The following is a 20,933-nucleotide window of genomic DNA, read 5'->3' on the forward strand; positions in this document are numbered from 1 at the left end:
GGAGGATTGATTGGCAAGTACTATCATCATTATCTTGATTTCCTATTAGAACAGAACTTGGGAGGGAATGTTGTTACAGCCTTGTTAACAGCATTGAGGGGAAGGTGCCTAAGTGTGCCAGAATGAATATTCTTTGGTATGAAAATACAGAATCTGAAACATATTTAGGGATGGAGAAAGATGGTTATATAAAGTCAAACTAGAAGTAGTATGAGATTGTAGTGTTATCCCTTTGCACACTGAGGTCTTTAATTTTTTGTGTAATTTCAGTTCTAGGTCAGCAGGCATAGACCTTGATGAATAAGACTGCTATAAGGCAGGAAAGAAGAAAAGTTACAGGATCCAATCTGGGTTGGCCACCAGGAGCAGAGGTTTAGTCTTCCGAGCTTTCAGACTTGTGCTGGAGCCCATCCTCAGGCAACTTCTCCCTAGTGGAGTGTGCTAGAAAAAAGTTTCCTGAGGATGGATACACTCTGCTAGAGAGAAGTTCCCTGAGGATGAGCTCCAGCACAAGTCTGAAAGCTCAGAAGACTAAACCTCTGCTCTTGGAGACCAACCCAGATTGGATCCTGCAACATTATCCTGGAACATGTATTTATTTATTTTATTATTTATTTATTTATTTGTCAACAAGTACAAGGAAACAAGTAATAGTATAGACATGGACACATGAAAAAAAATTGGCACAAATAAAAGGAAATAAATAAGCAAAACATAGCCATAAACACATAAAATGAGTACATATAAATGGGAACAGTAGGACAGGGACGGTAGGCACACTGGTGCGCTTATGCCCGCCCCCTTAGGGACCTCTTAAAAAACATGAAAGGTCCATGGTAGACAGTTTAAGATAAAATGTATGGGGATTAGAGAGATTAACAACAGGATCAGGTAAAGTGTTCCAGACATTGACTACTCTATTGCAGAAGTCATATTTCCTACAATCAAGATTAGAGCAAATTACATTGAGTTTGAATCTATTGATAGCCCTTATGTTATTGCAGTTGAATTTAAAGTACTCATTTACAGATAGGATGTTTTGGTAAACAATCTTATGAACTAAGCTTAGGTCGGAACATAGACGGCATAGTTCGAGGCTATCGAGGCCTAAAATTTCAAGCCTGGTGGTATAGGGAATTTTATTTCGAGCAGAAGATTTGAGTACTCTTCTAGTAAAATATTTCTGGGCCTCTGAAATATGTCTGAAATACAGTGAGGATTCCAGGCAGGTGAGTGGTATTCACGTATAGGTCTGGCAAAAGTTTTGTATGCCCTAGTGTCAAGTATAGCGTTACCAGAGAGAAAACTTTGTAAAATAAGATTGACAACTCTTAATGCCTTTTTTGCAATGATGTTATAGTGAGCTCTGGAGCTTAGATCTTTTGAAATGAGTACTCCTAGGTCGTTGACAGAGTGTAGGTCAACTTTTAGATCGTTTCCGGCCAGCAAATATTTTGATGTTCTTATTTCTATTGCCAATGTGCAGGACTGAGCATTTGTTAGCAGGGATTTGGAGTTGCCAATTGTTTGACCATTCAGATACACAGTCTAGGTCATTTTGAAGGGTAATAGAGTTGTCTGTGGTGTTGAATAGTTTAACATCATCGGCAAAGAGGACACAGCTGCTTATAATTTGATCACAAAGGTCATTGATATAAAGCAGAAAGAGTGTTGGATCTAGAACACTGCCTTGGGGAAGACCACTGTTAACAGGTGCAGTATTTGATAGGGCGTTGCCTATTTTGACCACTTGTTGCCTGTTTGACAGGAACACAGCTATCCAATTATGCAGGGATCCAGAAATGCCATAAGATTTTAGTTTTAGAACTAGTTTGTCGTGCACTACTGAATCAAAGGCTTTACAGAAGTCTATGTAAACTGTGTCTATTGCTTTGCCCTGGTTGAGTTGAGAGGTCCAAATGTTTTTGCAGTGTATGAGTTGCAGATTACATGACAAATTTTTCCTGAAACTAAATTGTTTATTAAAGAGTAGGTTATTTGTCGCTAAGTGGAGGGTGATGGATTGGTTTATGATGGATTCCATGACTCTACCCATGATGCAGCAAAAAGAGATTCTCAACAAGGCCGGGGTCACCTTTTTTGAAGATAGGTATGATTGTTGCTAATGACCATATGTCAGGCAAGGAGCTCATTTTAAAATTTACTTCATAGATGGTGCTTAGAAGTTGAGCTATGGCGGAGGAAAGCTCTTTAAGAAAGAAGTATATTCATCTTCATTCATAAGAAGAAATTTGGTGCTGCTGTGAAGAAATGTTACTTTTTAGGAGTATATGACTTGCACTAGAGATTCTCCTCCCCAACATTTGCTTGAACCAGTATTTAACAACAATAACAACAACAACAACAACAACAACAACAGTTGGAAGGGACCTTGGAGGTCTTCTAGTCCAACCCCCTGCCCAGGCAGGAAACCCTACATCATTTCAGACAAATGTTTAGCCAACATTTTCTTAAAAATTTCCAGTGTTGGAGCATTCACAACTTCTGCAGGCAAGTTGTTCCACTGATTAATTGTTCTAACTGTCAGGAAATTTCTCCTTAGTTCTAAGTTGCATCCCAAATTTTAACAAGCATAGCCTCAAGCAGGCATCAAAGAGAAAGCATCTAAAAGAAGGAGAACATTAGTAACTGAGTATGGGACTCAGAATGTAATTCCCAAGAATTTGAATTGTATTAACTCTAATGAGGGGACAGCCTTGTATACAAAATGATATATGCATTACAAAACAAGTATACAATAATAAAATCAAAACAACTTTGATAATTCCCCCTTCAAGCCAGTCTTGTCAGTTGAAGGGAAAGTGATTTTCATTAAACTAATAGTCAATCTGTAACGTTGTTGTTGTTAGTTGCGAAGTCGTGTCCAACCCATTGTGACCCCATGGACAACGTTCCTCCAGGCCTTCCTATCCTCTACCATCCTCTGGTGTTCATTTAAGCTCACGCCTACTGCTTCTGTGACTCCATCCAGCCACTCATTCTCTGTCGTCCCCTTCTTCTTTTGCCCTCAATCTTTCCCAGCATTAGGCTCTTCTCCAGTGAGTCTGTAATAGGGTGCATTTAACCCCATCAAATGCTTTTTCATAAATGTCTAAGAATGAGCAGGACACCATCCTGAAAAGGCTAGAGGGACTCAAACAAGCTCTTTTCATTCTACAATTTCTAATTGCTACTTGCTAGTGCTAATAATGAAGACAATGGCAAGCTGTTCTCTCTCCTTTCAATCGTTAAAGATACAATTCCTTATGATAACAGCAATCTATCTACAAAAACACTACCTGAGCAAGTCCTACTTCTCTAAATATTGCTGTGTTTCTTTTCTTTTCTTCACTGCAAGAATGGTATTGTCTTATGCCTGATGATTTCTTTACCAGAGCAGCAGAGATCAATGAACTTATTTGAAGTGTGGGATAAATCTAGTGCAAAAGGCAGACTTTTCACAAATCAACAAGATCTCCATCATGCAAAACTTTACAACCTAAACTGAAGGCTCCTACTGATAGTTTCAACTCAAGTGCTGGTGCACCTCCCATTCATTTTCTATTTCAATGGAACAATTCTTGGTTCCACAGCACCTCATATGGTCGTTATGGAACACTGCTGGCTGGCATACTACATTCAGGGACCCTGATCAGATCATTTTTAGTAAAATTTAAAATCCTTTTTTTTTGGTAAGAAACATGGCTTTCCAATCTATAAAATTAAAAATTCAAATATTTATTTATTCAATTTCTATAGCCAACCAACTCAACCAGGAGACTCCAGGTGGCTTACACTTCTAATACTATAAAATAATTAAAAGCATTAAAACAATAAAATCATCCACAAAATAAGTACAATAGCAACCATAATGATTAATCAGCAAACAGTAAAACCAAGTAATGGGGCCCTTAGACCAGAGTTCCCCAACCTTTCCAGCTTTGCAGAACGGCAGGGGGAGGAGAGGGCATGCTCACTGCTCACACAAGTGGGGATATGCATGTGCACACACGCACTCCCCCGCCACTTGCACAGCCCATTTCCGAAGGACTCAAGGCCTGGTTGGGAACCCCTGCCTTAGACAGTTGATTCTCTATTAGAAACTCTAGGCTGGAAAGTTGACCAAGCCCAATGAAGTATGAGCATGTTTATTGCTGCCAAATTGGAATGACAGATTATCTTTTCAGTATCCATCTCACAATATTCACCACTTTTATTTTAAAGAATTAAATAATCATTTCTTCTTTTAGTATTTTTCAAGGGTCCTCTAGTCTCTCTAGGTTCTCTGGGCCACAGCATCAGTATTTCCCTTTGCAAGCTGGCTACAGAGAATTCTCAATTCTTCCTCAGTTAGGCAAAGAAACAGGAAGTATTTTGAGGAGGCTTTCAGTGCAGAAGTAGCTTTCCAGAAGGTCAGAAGGTTTTACTGTTGTCCCCTTTCAGATTTTTCCCTCTCCGGTGTTAGTGGTAGCACATGAGATGTCAGTAACATTACTCCCACATTACAAAAGCTTTGCAACCAGCAGCATTCAAAAGGAGGGACTGCTCTAATTCCAAAGCATCCAATCAAGAAGAGCCAAAACAGAAATGTTTGCTCATTTATATTTTGCTTTCAGTGCTACAAATATTAATTGTTTAATAGCTAAAGCAAAAACACAAACATTTTTGAAATTTCTTCAAGAGTCCATAGACCTGTAACTTTATTCTTTGGAAGTGGAAAACTTAAATTTAATATAAAACAGTATTAGAGGATTTTGTAAGATTTTCCCCTACAAGAAGAGGAAGCTACTTGGTGCTACACAAAATATTTAGGACAAGGTCCACAATCCCATTCTTGCTGGGGTTGGCGGAAGTTGAAGTCCAAAACATCTGGGGAATACCAGGCTGCCTATCATAACCCAAAAGGGAAAAATACTTTAAACTGTCAAATCCTACAAAGCCCTGAATATAGAAAAGAATATCTGACATTTATTATTTCCCCTTTTCCTGCAAGGCGTCAAAGAATACAATTATTTAAGGACAGTAAATTAATTTGAATTAATTTTGTCTGTATGGGAAAATAATTGAAAGGAAGGGAAAGTTAAGAAGGTACATTGCTTGTTGTACTCTGTTGTTCTAATAGCATAAAGTACAATAAAGTAAATATCTCCAAATTAGATAGTTCATCTTTAAGGAATGATGAAAGATAAAGATTTGAAATGTTAAGGAAAGATAGGTTAAGGAAATGTTAAGGAAACACAGGAATTTCTTACATGGTGGATCAAAAGGAGTATAAGGGCCTTGGTCATCATCATCATCTTCTTCTTCCTCACCCTCATCATTCTCATTATTTTCATTGTCATCATTTTCATTCTCTGTTTCATTGCCACCCTCAGCAGCCTCCTCATCTCTTCTGGTTCCATTTGTGCTTCCTTTAGCAGAGTTGCTGAGCCCTGATCCATTTTCCATGGTATGTTTGAAAGGTACCTTGATGGCTATCTCTGATTCTCCATTGGTATACACTCGGCTGTTGATTAATCTTTGTCTCTGGAAGAAAACAAAAACAAAATGAAATTTGCAGGCATTTTTAAAACACAAAGAAACCGAATGAAATGATGAAGAGATGTGCAAAATGAAATGACCAAATTATTTGTTCAAAAATATTTGACTGATGCCAATATGATGTCAGGACATTGTGATTTTAAAGGGCATGTAACTTTTATTGATGCCCTAAGTCCGTGATGACGAACCTATGGCATGTGTGCTGGAAGTGGCACGCAGAGCCATTTCTCCAGGTACGCAGAACCATCGCCTGTTGCTCTTCCGGGTTCTGGTGCACCAGCCAGCTGGGTTTCATGTGCACCGGCAGGCTGGAAACCAGAAGAGCAGCCGCCCATTGCGATGCGCACTCCAGGAAGATGATCTTCCTGTTTCCAGAGTGCGCATGCGCACCGGCCAGCTGGTCTGGTTTCTGGTGTGCATGTGCGCGCTAAGACCAGCAACAGGAGCACCTGCCAAAAGACGCAAAGAGGGGATCCTGGCGGTCGCTCTTAAGGGGCAGAGCAAGGTAAACCAGGGCTTCCCTCCCTCCCTCCCTGCTTGCGTGGGCTTCTTGTGCAGCCCCAGGCGGTCTAGACCAGCAGCCGGTGAGGGCGGGGTGGTGGTAGTGGGCTGCCTGCACAGATAACCCTGTGGCCTGGTCTCCTCCCCACTGGGAGCTGCCGTTCCCCAGCTGGCGGCAGCACTCTCAGCCCTGTCATGTATCTGCCGGGGAAGCTCCGAATGCGTAGCTTGCCTGGCCTCCTTCCTACTGGAGCCGCCGTTCCCTAGCTGATGGGTGGGCTCTCGGCCCCGCCGGGGAAGCTTTGAACGTGTGGCTTGCCTGGGCTCCTTCCCACTGGGAGCTGCAGGCCAAGCAGGTGGAGACGGGGACTGGCTGGGCCCACTGCCACCTAAGCAGAAAACCCAAAGAGGGGCATCCCAGATGCACGTGCTGCCCTTGGCGCTTCCCCAACACTTGCCTGTTGCCACCACTGCTACGCGTTGCCTGCTTCCCCAGCTGCTCTTCTCTAAGTGAGAGCTCGGTGGCCAGGAAAACCAGGAGCCACCGCTTTCACCCTGCCCAGCACCACAGATCTGTTCAGCTCAAGTTCATGGAAATCATATAGCAGCTCTTGAAACTTCAGGAGGGAACTGGCTGCGAGACTTGGAGGCGGCCTTTGGCGAAGCCAGCCTGATGGGGAACTGAAAAGAGAGAGGCTTTTCCCTTCTTCCGCCCTGCTCGCAGCCTGTGGGGTTTGGGGTGGCTCTAGAGCCAGAATTCACTCGGCTGATGATCGGGCAACTCCAGAGCTTCCTGCTAAATATGTTCGTTCTCTCACCCGTCTTCTTTTCCTGTTTAAAAGGGCTGTGCTTGTAGGGGGGAGAGATCTGACTAAAGAGCTGTGCTTGTGGAGAACAGGAGGCGGAAACTGGGAACAAATCCTGGAATAGTTTTTATAGGAAATCGCCTCTAGCCTTTCCACTGTCAAATAAAGGGGGCAACCGTTGTTATACTTGAGCATGGAAATGGCAAGATGGCTGTGTCGTGCTGTCTGAATCTCACCTTTTCACGAAAGGTCACCACTCAAGGTACTTTTGCCTGGGCTCCTCCCCACTGGGAGCAGGCTTTGGCAGCTGCAGGGGGAAGGACAAGAGCAACCGGCCGACTCAGGCACATGGGGCAGCATTTGCTGGCTGGGCGGCTGGCTGCTCCGCCCACTGCTCCTTCCCCGTTGGGGCCCTATTGCCCCACGTTCAGAGCTTCCCTGTTGGGGCCAAGTGCACTTTCACCAGCCAGGGAACAGCAGCTCCCAGTGGGAAGGAGAATTTGTTCCTGGTTTCTGGGACTTTTGGCATGCAATGCCAAAAAGGTTCGCCATTACTGTCCTAAGCCTTGTATACTCATTCCATGAGAAGCATATAAAATGCTGAATTCAATAGCACTTGAATAGACAGAAAATGTTTTATTTTTAAATAATTATTAATCTTTTAGTTTTAAATATGTTTGCAAATAACTAGAGATTCAGTGTAGATTGATCTTTGAGGAAATTGAACTTTTATATGAGCTCCAAAGTCTAATGATGCCATCCCAATGACAAAGATTCTGGAAGGGTATGGGAGGAGACAGATTATTACATACCATACAGGGATGAAATGTAAAATTTGTTACTACCGGTTCTGTGGGCGTGGCTTGGTGGGGGGTAATGTGCCTGGGTGGGCGTGGCCAACTTTTTTTTTTACTTTCAAAAGCATTTTTTTTTACAATCTCTTCAGCTGAAGAGGCTGTAGAAAAATGCTTCTAAACAGTTCTGACAATCCCAGCTGAGCCGCGTGATCAGCTGAGCCGCGTGATCAAAGGGTTTTTTTTTTACTTTTAAAAGCATTTTTTTCGGCCGAAGAAAAAATGCTTTCAAAAGTTAAAAAAAAAAACCCTCTGATGATCGTGTGGCTCAGCTGCGCATGTGGGGGGCACAGGGATTTTTGTTACCAGTTCTCTGAACCACCCACTGCCATTGCTACTGGATCGGGCGATCTGGTCCGAACTGGGAGCATTTCACCCCTGATACCATATCAAATTCTGGTTTGCCAGGAATTAACAGCCTGCTGATCCAAACACTCCCTTTATGTCCTCTTATAACTGAGTGCCGCAAGCAGACTCAGAATTTTACTGTGTTATATAAGCCACAAATTCTGACTAACCAAATTCCTGTTAGTATGAAGTTATCAAGGTACAAATGAAGCCTTCTGGGTTAAACTGTCATCCCCACAGGCAGGAGAAATTTAGGACTGAGCAGCATATACCATTCCTTCCCTGCTTTCTTCCTGCTAAGATAATGAAAGGGTGGGTTGTAACATTTGAATAAAATCTAGTAAATACCTCATTGATCAACATGCGACTGGCCATGGAGAGCCGGGTCCTGGGAGGAAAGTGACTTGTGATCATAATCCGGAGTCCAGCCTCTGAAAAGGATAGCTGGTGTGGATATGCAGACAACAACTCGTCCACCATGATTACAGAGGCTTTGCGGTGGAAATTTCCTAAAAAAACAATTAACAGAATTGGAAGGAAAATGTCTTTTGCATCATCAATTTTTCTTATCTGAAAGTTCTACAATTTATGGTATTTTTGACCTTAATTTCATTTAACATTTTAGTAGCTTCTCCCTAATTTTTAGAAACATACAATAATTAATGCTGAAAAATCTAGATGTATTGAGTCCATTCACCACTGTCTTTTGCCTCTATTATCATATTTTTCTATCTGCTTACGTTGGCCAAATATATTTTTTGATAAACAGTACAAAATTCTAGATATTTATATATAATTTATGACAGAAAAATAAATTGTAGATAACTTTAAAATGATAATTTATGGATATATACTGTACCAGAGGTATATGGATGCTTAATTTTATAAATTACAGATTTTTACTGTTTCTAACCTGGTTACAGACTAGACCAATAATCCACTACTCTCTCGACTCTGCTGATCTATATCGTATGCCACATGGTAAGCTACAGATATTACAAATTACAAAATACTTAATGTTATTGTTTGAGCCATTCAGACTCCTAATGTAAACAGCAGCTTAGTTTCCAAAGTGAAGCATAATAGGGCATTGTCCTCCAGATACTTTTTCTTACTAAATCTAAAAATCTTTTTAGCTGTACATGTAAACAGATGGAATACTGTTGTGATTAATCGTAGAATCCTATACAAGTCTAGGATAGCTCAGGCAGTAGAGAAGCCTGTTATTAGAACACAGAGCCTGCAATTACTGCAGGTTCGAGCCCGGCCCAAGGTTGACTCAGCCTTCCACCCTTTATAAGGTAGGTAAAATGAGGACCCAGATTGTTGGGGGGGGCAATAAGTTGACTTTGTAAAAAAAAATATATATACAAATAGAATGAGACTATTGCCTTATACATTGTAAGCCGCCCTGAGTCTTCGGAGAAGGGCGGGGTATAAATGTAAACAAAAAAATAATAATATTAAAAATATTTTTCTGTTTTTGTTTATACAGTAGTCCTCAACTTACAACCATTTGTTTAGGGACCATTTAAAGTTAAAACAGCAGTGAAAAAAATAACTTTTTATTGGTTTTTCACATTTATGATGACTGCAGCATCCCCATGGTCATGTGATCTTGGAAGTCAAGCAGGGTTGGAACTGGGTTTGTGCTTGGATGGTGAGAGATAACCAGGGAATCCAAGAGATGTAATGTATACCAGGAAGTTGAAAAACATCTCAGAAAAGATAGCATCCAACTGTTGCCAAAGAAGTTGAATCCAAGACATTGTGCCTTTACTTAAGAGGTCCCACTTTCCCACTTTAGACCTAATAACACTAACTTTCTAAAAAAGATAAAAATGGCCACTGTCTAAGTCCCCCAAATTGCCTACTTCTTTTTTTGAAAGTTTATTTACAAGTGGAGGTCCTCTGCTCCTGTGTGCTTCCCCACAATCTGAGATTAGAGATTGTGTCCATACATATTGCTAAACCAGGATTTTTCATAATGGCTCGTTGAACAAATTAATGACTTGGTTCAGATGTAATGCTAAGACATCACACTAAGTTTACTTTATAACACTGTTGTGCCAGAATTGGTCCATAGGTGCCACTCCACCTCCAGATTCTGTCAAGGGGACTGCATCCCTTCAGGGGGGCTGAAGAACATTTGCAACTCCACATAAACCCTTAAATATTGACAAGAGGTTTCTCTTTAGCTGTGTGCTCCCAAGACTCCTTCAGCTGACTTTGAAGGATGCAAATATTAGTGATACAGCACTTCTGCTGCCTATCTAAGGACAAGTAGGCAAATGGGAGGGAGGGAGAGAGACAGGCTGAGAAGACATGCGGGAAGAGACATCGTAAAGGGAGGAGTGGGAAAGAGGATGTAAATCTGCTCAGTTATTTCCTCTATTAGCAGAAAAAGCTGAGTAATTCGTTAACTCTGTGAGCAAATGAAGTTTGGATTCAGTAATTTGTTAACTCTGTGAGCAAATGAAGTTTGGCTTCTTCCTTCATGAAGTTTGAAAACTGGCTATTAATGACAATGAGAATGGACTAATTTTGCCTCTTTGCTTTATTTTATTTAAGACCTTCCTATCTCATTCTTCAACTAAATCTGAAAGAGCATATAAAGTAATGATTAAAGGAATGCTTAGTGACAACAGAAAAACAGTTTACTTTGCTTATTATATAAACATTAAATATAGTATATAAAAGCTTAATATCTAAAAATGAATACGGAGTTTCCAAATTGTATTCAATGTGACTTAATCTGCAGGTAGTGATATACAAATCAGTACCAGAATATAAAGCATCAAAAATAGTTTATAAAAGGTATTTCAATTGGTTCAACTAGTTCTAGACCTTTCTACAGTTAATAAAAAAATTATATACCACATCAGAGTCTAACTCCAACCCCTCCCCCGCCTCTCTCTTTCTTTTTTTCCTTCCTTCCATCCATCCTCTGCTTGGAATTCTCCTTGAAATTGATTTATTTTACAGTCAGGTTCCATGGAGTGGGTAGAAGAGAAACTAACCTTATCACGACCAGTTGTGCCCTATGTGCAGCAAATAATAGCTTTGGAGTTGGGACTTGTAAATGAGGGTCCGTATTATTGCTATTGATTGGAAAATGACATGGGAAATCCCATGGATGAAATTCAGTTGGATCAAAAAAAATGCCTAGATTGGCCCTGGATTTCTAGCTTATTAAATGTTAGAGTTCTACAAGCAAGCAGGTTGACTTACTGGAACAGTTACCTTTCTTTAGTAATACCACTGTAGCATCACAATTGCTGTTGTCATCCATCTCGGTATTATTTGCTAATCCATTCACCATATTTGCTACATTCTTTGTCCTCCGTTCAAACATATGCTGAAGATTGGCATTAAACCTACACAAAGAGGAAATAATTAGGAATCATTTTAGGCACTCTTAGATGCTATACGATCTCTGGTCTCATTTAAGATTCCTGGCTGAATGTGGTAGGGGAACCAGCAGAGCAGCTACTTTTGAATTATTGTTTGGGAAGGCCCAGACAACTTTCATTTGGAATCCTGCAACCTTTTACTTTACTGCTAAAGTATGCTTCTTATTGGGGCACCTTCATGAGGCCCAGTATATGATGTTTTGCCCAGTTAAACGATGAAAGGAATCAGTTGGCTCCAGCTGGCCCTATAACCTGTCCTTCATTTTAAGTAGCTTGTTTTGTGATATGAGGATGTCCCATGGTGACGTTCCTCATAATTTCACTTGTTTTGCCAATCCAATCATATTTTAACCTGATTCAGAAGTTACTGCTTTGTTCACATTTTTATTCACTTTTGATATTAAGAGTCTGATTATGCAGAATCTTGACACTAGCCTCTCAGTTTTGGCATATTTTGTGATTATCTTGGGAGTCAGAATTCTACTGATGGATAGGTAAATCCAGTTTATAAATTCCCAGTTTATATTGAAAATGAGCAAAGATATTTTTTGTAAAGTAAAAATAATACATATGATGAAAAACCTGTAGGAACAAGTTTCAATGACTTGTATTAATTAACATTCACTGATCTCAAAACAGTTAAGCCAAGTCAGACCTGCTTAATACCTGGACAGGAGCTACCAATAAATACAGGTCTATAAATTAGACTTGGCTGTAAAGGAGACAAAAGCAAATGTCTTCTGTACTGTTGCCAAGGTAACTTCACGGACATGTCTAAGTAGTCACCAACAGCAGAGTTCAGCTTGCAGAAATCTTGGCCTTTGCTTTACTTGATGTACATGGATGGAAAATAGAAAATACTTACTTGTTTCCCATATTTCTATACTATCCAGCTATGTTTGTGTACTGAACTCTTTTGTTTCCTTCAATAATCTTCTGTTTGTCTATTCTACGAAACATTCTATGTAACTGCTTCCCCCCCCCCCAGCTGTGGGCTAGTAATGAGACAGGTTGCAATATGGCTAGATTTGCCACATCTGGATTCTAGAAGGTCATATAACCACAAGGTTGAAACGGACACAGAGAATATTACATTTTTTCTGCTGCCTTGCAGGTGACCAGTTTTTTTTCATAGTTTGCTAATATGAGAGTAGGATGAGTAATGACAGAAAGTGGAGAAGCCAGGAAAAAAAAACAGCAAGGTGTCTCTGCTAATTAAAATGGGAAGATATAACTGCCAAAGTGTACAAAAATTGTACTGTATTAAGGAGAAGCTTTCAAGCAGATTGAAAAGGACACTGATTTGTCTAAAATAAAATAACATGGAATAATAAACAGGTCGGGACATATTGTACTTACTTCATGATAAGAATGTAGATGAAGTACATCAGCACTAGGATTAAGGACTCCCACCTGTTATCAGCCAAGGAGGGAAGAAAAGAAAAAACATAAGCAGCACAGTTCCATGACTATGATTGCCTTCTCTTTTGAGATCCAGGCCAAGGATACAAGGAAGGGTGAATGATGACAAGTGTGGAGCATAGAGGGCAAGATACCCTCTAATAATAATATTGCTTATGGAGAGTGAGATGGCACCTGATAGTGAAAGGAGAAATCTGGGGTATCAAAAATGAATCTGGATAGACAGGAGAAGGCAGAGCAGAGTGACTGGCAAAACATACAACTGAAAACAGCATGCTAATTCATTTCAACCTTTGACCTTGAGTTGGTACTCATTCTCCTGAGATGTGATTTTGTGAAGAATAAATCTCTAGAATGTTGGCCCAAACTATAAGTCTTAGTCTATGCATGTCCCACATCCAATTATTTGGAATGGAAGCATCATCTGACAAAAGAGCTAGCAATATATAATGGATGGAGAACATACAAATAACTTTTGACACAGCTCATCATAATCGTTCACTAAAACCTGCAGTGCAATTCCTTATTACCAACCTTCTCTTTATTTATGTGAATTTGGCATTACAGTTAAGGTTGGTTGGGAGAATTACTTTGATCCTGATGGCTGATCCGAAAGTCCTGGGAAAAAGGTTTTCTCTTTTAATTTTAAAAAAGATTTAGACAAATCATTCTATTATTTAGTTTTCCTGCAGGATGGAAATTGGTCCCTGAGCTGCTTAGCAGAACACTGATTTTCCTTGCTTTTCTTAATTGGAAAATGACAACCATACTACTTACCAAGCAACTTTTTCATCATAAATAAACTGAGGGAAAAAAATGAAAAAATAAGTATTACTGTGTAGGACTGCTAATAAAATATCTATTGCTTTTTTAAAAAAGAATCTCATATCAGTATTTTATGCTGACTCTGTAAACCAAATTATTCTACACATTTCATTCTCTCAGACTGTTTAAGCATCTATAATGTAGAACTCCATACATTACATGTAATTTTTGTTTTAAATTAACATGTGAATTAAAAAGGCAGAGTTTACAATAAATAAATCAGTTATTTATTTCCAATTTAAGTTTCCAATTTAATTATCCAAAAGCAATTTATCAAATTTTAAATAAAATGCATATATTAAATCATATAGAGAAGCAAATAAGTGTGATATAAAGTTCTGTTAAGTAATTGTACGTCCAACACATGTGACTTTGCACTGTGAACTTCACGTAAAGAACTCAGTTGGACAAATAGGTAGTTATATGGCATCTTTCTGAATAGTGCCACTATTTTCATATATTGTAAATGCATAAATTTGAATAGTACATCATATATCCACTTTTCCCTTCATGTCACTTTATACACACATATCCATTCTGAATGTGGGAAAACTTTCTAAGATTCCATCTCCATATTGAAATCACAGTCCCAGATTCTAGCAGCTCCTTCTGCAATCAACATATAGCTCTATTCCTCTTCTGGGAGGTCCACCAGGAAGAAGTTTTCCACTACGTGACCACCAGGGTGCACTGATATTCTGTGCTTCCATTTGACTTGTGTCCTTTTTTTCTTTCAGATGTGCCTACAATGATGCTAGCGAACTAAAGTACCAGGAATGAATATTTAGGAGTAGTATTTGCACAGTTACACTTCTAGATTTCTACCTCTTTTATAGTTAGGTGGTTAAAATATACATCTGATTATCTGTTTGTTCTTACTTATCACCTATAACTACAGGCTTTATTATGAAGTAACTTACAGGCCAGGAAACATTCATGCAATAATAAAATAACATAGCAGAGGAAGACAGCAAAAATGCATTTCTGATTTCACAACTTTCCTTTCTTGCCATCTGAATTTGGTTAAAGATTCCTAGAATATTTTCTGACAATGGAAAAAAAGGAAAAGCTCTTGTATAGCCTTAACCACAATGTGGTGCTCCTAACTACAGAATGATCTAATGTCCAGATCTCCATTGTGCTAGGTGGCTGAAATGGTTTCTTTTGTCACTTCCACTCCCGGGGGCCATACATGCTTTCATGATAGTGCTTTGACTTTGCTTGAGCAAAGCCTAATTCTACTATAGAATTATTCTGCATGAGCCCAAAGAAGGCGCAACTGTTTAAGGTGTCAAGGGATTAAAGTGAATGTGACTGTTAAAGCATCTTCCCTTTTTTCACCAGCTTGGCAAGAGGCTGAAAAAAGAGGGAAAGGGACTGTTTTAATGAACAGTCTGCAGCATTATCCAATGTGAGGCTTCCAAGCACTTCTTCCACATTACAGCTCTACTTTCCCTATCAAAATTTCCATGTGAGATATGGAATAAAGAAAACAAAGCAGAGAAATTATCGAGAAGACAGCAGCAAACAACTTAAAGAAGTAGAATAAAGTAATCACATTGAATGGTGAGAGACACCACTACTGTACTTGAAATAGGCTCACTGTCATGATTCATACAATTTATTCTTTACTTAATTTTCTATCAAAATGAAAAAATAACTATCGGCATCATACAGAGTATTAGCACTTTCAAAATGCGACCAATCACTCTCTCACCATACGAATAGCTATATAAATATTCAATATAAGTGGTATTGAATTTGCATATTGATCTGTGCAACTGCTTTGTGTCGGTAATCCATGCAGTCCCAGTTGTCATCATTAAGTTAATGTCCCAGTTGTTAGGCATAGCAACTTTCTGCTGGCTTCCCACAACCAAGGAAATTCTAAGTTCCAGGCCCTACAGGATGGGTGTGCTTGGGTGTGCATGGGAGTTTCAGCGGAGATTTGTGAGGGCCTCAGAACCTCTTGGATTTTCAGACCTAGAGTCAAGAAGCTTCTGAAACTTCTCTACTCTAGGAGTGAAAATCTAAAAATTCTGCTTGGATTTTGGCAGATGTCATCTTCAATCAGTCTTTAGAACCTGGGAACTGGCTAAAAACATCCCATGCCAAAATCCCAATTGGATTTCAGGATGGAGTTTTGTCATCCAGTCCCCAGAGATGAAAGGAACTCTCAACTCTGGGATCTGGCTGAAAATACCCTATGCCAGTGCTTCTCAATTATTTTCTGTCATGCCCCCCTAGGAAGAAGAAAACATTTTTCGTGCCCCCCGCGCGACTGTAAATAGTATCATTAGCTTGTTATGACAGTGTTTGCTGGGGTCAAACGCGCCCCCAATTGGATTTCAGGATGGAGTTTTGTCAACCAGTCCCCAGAGATGAAAGGGAGGCCTCTCAACTCTGGGATCTGGCTGAAAATACCCTATGCCAAAATCATGCTTGAGAGCAACAGATCTGATTTTCCCTGCCGGCTTCCCATTGGCTTTCTACAGAAGCCAGCAGGGAAGACTGTAAATGGTGATCACATGATCGTGGGACACTTGGTAACTTGTTGTAAGTGCAAATGAGTTGCCAAATGCTCAGATCACATGGGGGCACTGCAACTTCCATAACTTCAGGGACCAGTTGTAAATCCCTTCATTCAGCATAATTTTGAATGATTGCTGAATGAATGATCAGAGGTTAAGGACTACCTGTCCAGTATTGGAAAGGAAATGGTTTCTTTAATAAATCTCCATTCAAATATACTACAAACAACAATACAAACATACTATTTAAAATGATTTAGATTTATTATTTAAATTAAAACTAATAAATTACAAATTTTAAAATAGAGACATAAAGCCTTTAGCCAATATAATGTAATACTTTAAACTGGTTAACAAAGTAGAATACAACTATAATATTCCTACTGAAGCTCCTGGAAGGTATCGGAGCTATATCAGGGGTGAAATGCTCCCGGTTCGGACCGGATTGTGAGATCCGGTAGCGATGGGGGCGGGCAGTTCAGAGAACCGGTAGCAAAAATCCCTGCCTCCCCTGCCCATGCCTACCCAATCGCCCGGTCCCCACTTGTGTACTTGGCAGCTTGCTGCTTCTTTTGGGCTCGCTCGCTGCCTTTCTTTGCTTCGGCTGCTGCAATCAATTGTATCAGCGAGCAACTCAATCTGCCTGCCTTGTCCCTTAAATTGGGTAAGTAAGGGGGGGAGCTTTAAAAAAATAGTTAATTGGGGTTTTCTTAAGGAGTTTTATTTTTTTTTTAGACATAGCAATTTAAAGTTAAGGAAGTTTTAAATTTAACTGCTTTTATCTAAAAATATAAATAAAATAAAATAAAATATTTGTGCAGCTTTCTGAGATTTGGTGTGTTTCTGTAGTGTTTCACTCTAACTACACAAACATACAAAATCTCACAAAGCTGCATGTGGCATTTTGTGTGTGTGTGTCAGTCTGTTGTGTTGTGTTGTGTTGTGTGTGTGTAAATTGTGAAACTTGGTTTTTGAGCTTTTTGTGGCTGTGTGAGGTTCCTACTACAGGGACCATTTTGGGTGAAGTGCAGCTGCGTTTACATTGTGTGTGAGTCAATTGTGTTGTTTTGTGTTATGTTGTGTGTGTATAAAGTGTGAAAGTTGGTTTTTGGTACCTCTTATTGTTTTGTGTACTTTATTATTTTTATTATTTATTGTTATTGGCCATGCCCACCCAGTCACCTGACCACTATTTAAGCCACGCCCACAGAACCGGTAGGGAAATTTTTTAGATTTCACCCCTGTGCTATATAATATGTAATGTCTGGCAGATTGTACTATCCCTTTTTCCTTGCAAAAATGCTACTCACTGGTAGGTGGGGATTGGTACCTTGTTAGAAGAAATTCATTTTACTTTCAGAATTCCAATTTCTCAGATCTTGAAGGAATGAGAGTAAGTAATGATCCCTATATTTAATGCACAACCAGTATTCTATTACATTATGTGCCACATTAACTTTTTCACCTGCCTCACAAACTCTTGCACTGGCTTTCTTGGAATCTCAAGATATTATTAATCCCAGGTCAGATAATAAATGATACAGAATCATGCAATATAAAATAATCTCTTTTACTTTTACAATATTCTATGAGAGGAATTTGACTTTCAGGGAGTTGTCTATAGATTTTCAACCCAGCTGAAATCATGAGAATATGTTAGTTGTACCAGGTAGTGCTGCTCACTGTAGTAACAATATGTTGAATTTCTTTACATAAAAAGCTCATGTAATGGAAGCCAAGAATTTATGGATTGCCAGAGGTTTAGCATGGCTACCAGATGTGGCTTGCAAAAATCATGATTGCCACTAAATAGCAACAAAGAGATAAATAGACATTTTTTTTTGCCATCAATGAGCATTAATCCAGAATTTTTGCAGCCCAGAATTGTAGCTCTACTTGAAAGTACATCAGTACATCAATGTTTTTAGGCTACCATTTTAGAGCCATTGTTATAGAACATACTGATGACTAAGGTCATGCACAAGTATGATTTCTGTCTTCATAAATTCAAGCAGATCCCCTGAGACACACAGTGCATCTGAAAAGATATCTCAATCTTGGCCTTTCAGGCCTCCAGAAAACTGAGTTAATCCAAAGAGTTTATTGATGTCACCCAATGGGATTGTTTTCATGACATTTATTATTTTAGTTCCTACTGTGGATATTTTATTTAAATGCTTGCTTTTCTTGTAATTACTGTAAACTGCTGAAAGACTGAAAATTGCAGCTGGCATAAATAGGCTAAATAAATAAAATATAACAGGAAATAAACATCTAAAGATGGAAAGAAGGGATAACAACTATGCTTTTTGTAAATAGCACAAAATAACATCTTGGCAGTTCACAAAACAAATTTTATGTCAACGTTCAGTTATTAAGACATATTTTCTGAATGACAACATATGTTTCAAGACTTCAGAATGTATAGCATTTGCTTTAAATACTAAAAATTGTTGTGTTCAATACAGCTGTGGCTATCTAAAGCTGAAGCCTCACAGTCTAAAATTTTGAAACAAGCTTTTTCAGATCTCAATGGACAAAATCTAAAGAGTCATTAAAGTAAAGCCTGAAATTGTTAAGGAGTGTGACTTGTATTTAATTAAATGGAATGTCCAGAAGAGCAAAACAATCACTATATTAAAACATCTCTCATTACTAAAACCTTACAAAATAGGAAGATCAACACTCTTTTGTTTGTTAAGGGCAGTCAAAGACTGCGTTCACATCACATTCTTACCCAAGGCCAAATTAACCATGGCTAATTCAGTTGTGGATTTGTACAATATACCTTATCATAAATTAGCTAGGCCAGTGATGGCTAACCTTTTTGCCATCATGTGCCAAAAGCGAGAATCACGTGGGGGTGGGGTGGGGTGGGGTGTTGTGGGGTGTCGTGTGTGTGTGCCCACACCCATAATTCAATGCGCCCCCCCATGCATGTGGGCATGACCGCCCCGCGCTCCCCCCGCTTTTGGCACGTGATGGCATGGTGGGCCCAGTAGGCCCATTTTTTGCCCTCCTCAGGCTCCAGAGTCTTTCTAGGAGCGTGTGGAGGGCAAAAATGGCCTTCCCCACCCCCAGAGGCCCTCCAGAGGCTGGAAATGGCCCATTTGCTGACTTCTGGTCAAGAATGAAAAATGGGCCTTCCAGTCCCAGCCGAAGTCAGCAAACAGGCATTTCTGGCCTCCAGAGGGTCTCCCGGGTGGGGGTGGAGAAGGCAGTTTTCGCCCTCCCCAGGTTCTTAGAAAGCCTCTGGAGCCTGGCGAGACTGAAAAACGGGCCTTCCCCACCACCCCGGAGGCCAGAAACAGCCTGTTTCCCAATTTCCAATGGGTCTGGAAGGCCTGAAAATCAGCTGGACAGCACATGCATGCGTGTCGGAAGTGAGCTAAGGCAACGCTTGCGTGCTCACCAATATGGCTCTGTGTGCCACCTGTGTCATCATGGAGCTAGGCAAACTGGGCATATACACAAATGCAAACCAAAATTTGATTGGCTAGGTCAGTATGACAAGCGCACTTACATAACCAAAACCTTTATTTAGGAGAATAACCACTTAGTACTTACCAAAATAAGTGCAGCAACGGAGCAGGTATAATACACTGAGTCTCTCAAGAGGCTCCAAGAAGACAGTACAACTATCTGAGGGGAAAAAAGCAAAAAGAAAATGAATTGCTGAGCACAAACTTTGCATCAAAAACAAATAGCAAGAAAGGGCTTTTAGAATAATTTAGAAGTTTGGGTGCTGTTTCCCATATACAATTATTCACTATGAGAGATCTGAAAATGTTGCAGTTTTGAAACCCAAGGTTACCTCAAGGAAAAAATACCTAGTTCCACACAATGAGAGATTAGTTCTCTGATTTGTGATTTAGTTTGAATTTAAAGTGAATCAAGGCAATTTAAGCCAGATTTTTACTTTTCTGAAGCAGGTTCTACCCTGCTCTGTCTTGATTCAAAACCTTCCCCAATGTTGAATTCCAGAGCATTGCTCCACTGCAAATGATGGCTCTGCAACACAAACACACACACACTCTCTCTCTCTCTCTCTCACACACACACACACACACACACAAAGGTGGCAGGGATTGACATTGGTTGTATAAAATATTGGTGGAAAGGATACTGGTAACCCTTTTAAAAGTAACCCTTTTAATTAGACAATGAGTGAGCCTTTGGGATGGGTAGGCAAATGGGCTCTGGGGCACTGACAAGGCAGCCGAGCAGTCAGCTAGAGAGACTAGGGAGAAGCAGATCGCAGTATTTGCAGGGCTTGCTCTGGGAATTCTGGTTCTTTTGCATTCAGTAAACCTGCTGAATGAGGTGTCTATGACAGGTCTTGCTGACTGAGGCTAGTTTGTCAGTTTGGCTTGGGAGATACCAAAATGACTGTTGTGTAAAAGAGGGGGCAGGAGAGCAACAAGATGAGGCACTGGCAGAGAAATATTACCCCCTCCTTCCCTGTGCAAATGGGTTGGTCTGTTCTACCTTTCTTCAGGCTTGGAGTAGACCCACCACAGTTATTTACTGGGGGCTGGTTTCTCTAGTTTGGGGGCTTGAACAATGGCTCAGCTTTCAGGAGGGAAACACATGCCTCTGAAAGGGATGGGTTTTTCTGAGAATCCTCACAGCAAGAAGAGAATTCTTTTTTCCTGAAACCATGTTCCAGAAGTGGGAACAAGTCAGGGCAGA

At 39.9% G+C, this 20,933-nt stretch overlaps 1 protein-coding gene across 2 annotated transcripts in view; it reads right to left on the reverse strand.

The window, feature by feature from the left end:
* SLC24A3 (solute carrier family 24 member 3) overlaps positions 1 to 20,933 on the reverse strand; it is a 205,385-nt gene that overhangs the window by 26,352 nt on the left and 158,100 nt on the right. The window contains exons 7-12 of one of the 2 annotated variants that reach the window (XM_058178333.1): positions 19,809 to 19,883; positions 13,663 to 13,688; positions 12,823 to 12,876; positions 11,282 to 11,427; positions 8,399 to 8,559; positions 5,253 to 5,526 (exon numbers count right to left, since the gene is read on the reverse strand). In XM_058178333.1, the coding sequence (XP_058034316.1) occupies positions 5,253 to 5,526; positions 8,399 to 8,559; positions 11,282 to 11,427; positions 12,823 to 12,876; positions 13,663 to 13,688; positions 19,809 to 19,883 (736 nt within the window). The remainder of the gene's footprint in view (positions 1 to 5,252; positions 5,527 to 8,398; positions 8,560 to 11,281; positions 11,428 to 12,822; positions 12,877 to 13,662; positions 13,689 to 19,808; positions 19,884 to 20,933) is intronic. The other variant, XM_058178334.1, reaches the window with a different exon arrangement.

Source organism: Ahaetulla prasina, chromosome 3, assembly GCF_028640845.1.
Source record: "Ahaetulla prasina isolate Xishuangbanna chromosome 3, ASM2864084v1, whole genome shotgun sequence".
In the NCBI taxonomy this organism is placed as follows: Eukaryota; Metazoa; Chordata; class Lepidosauria; order Squamata; family Colubridae; genus Ahaetulla; species Ahaetulla prasina.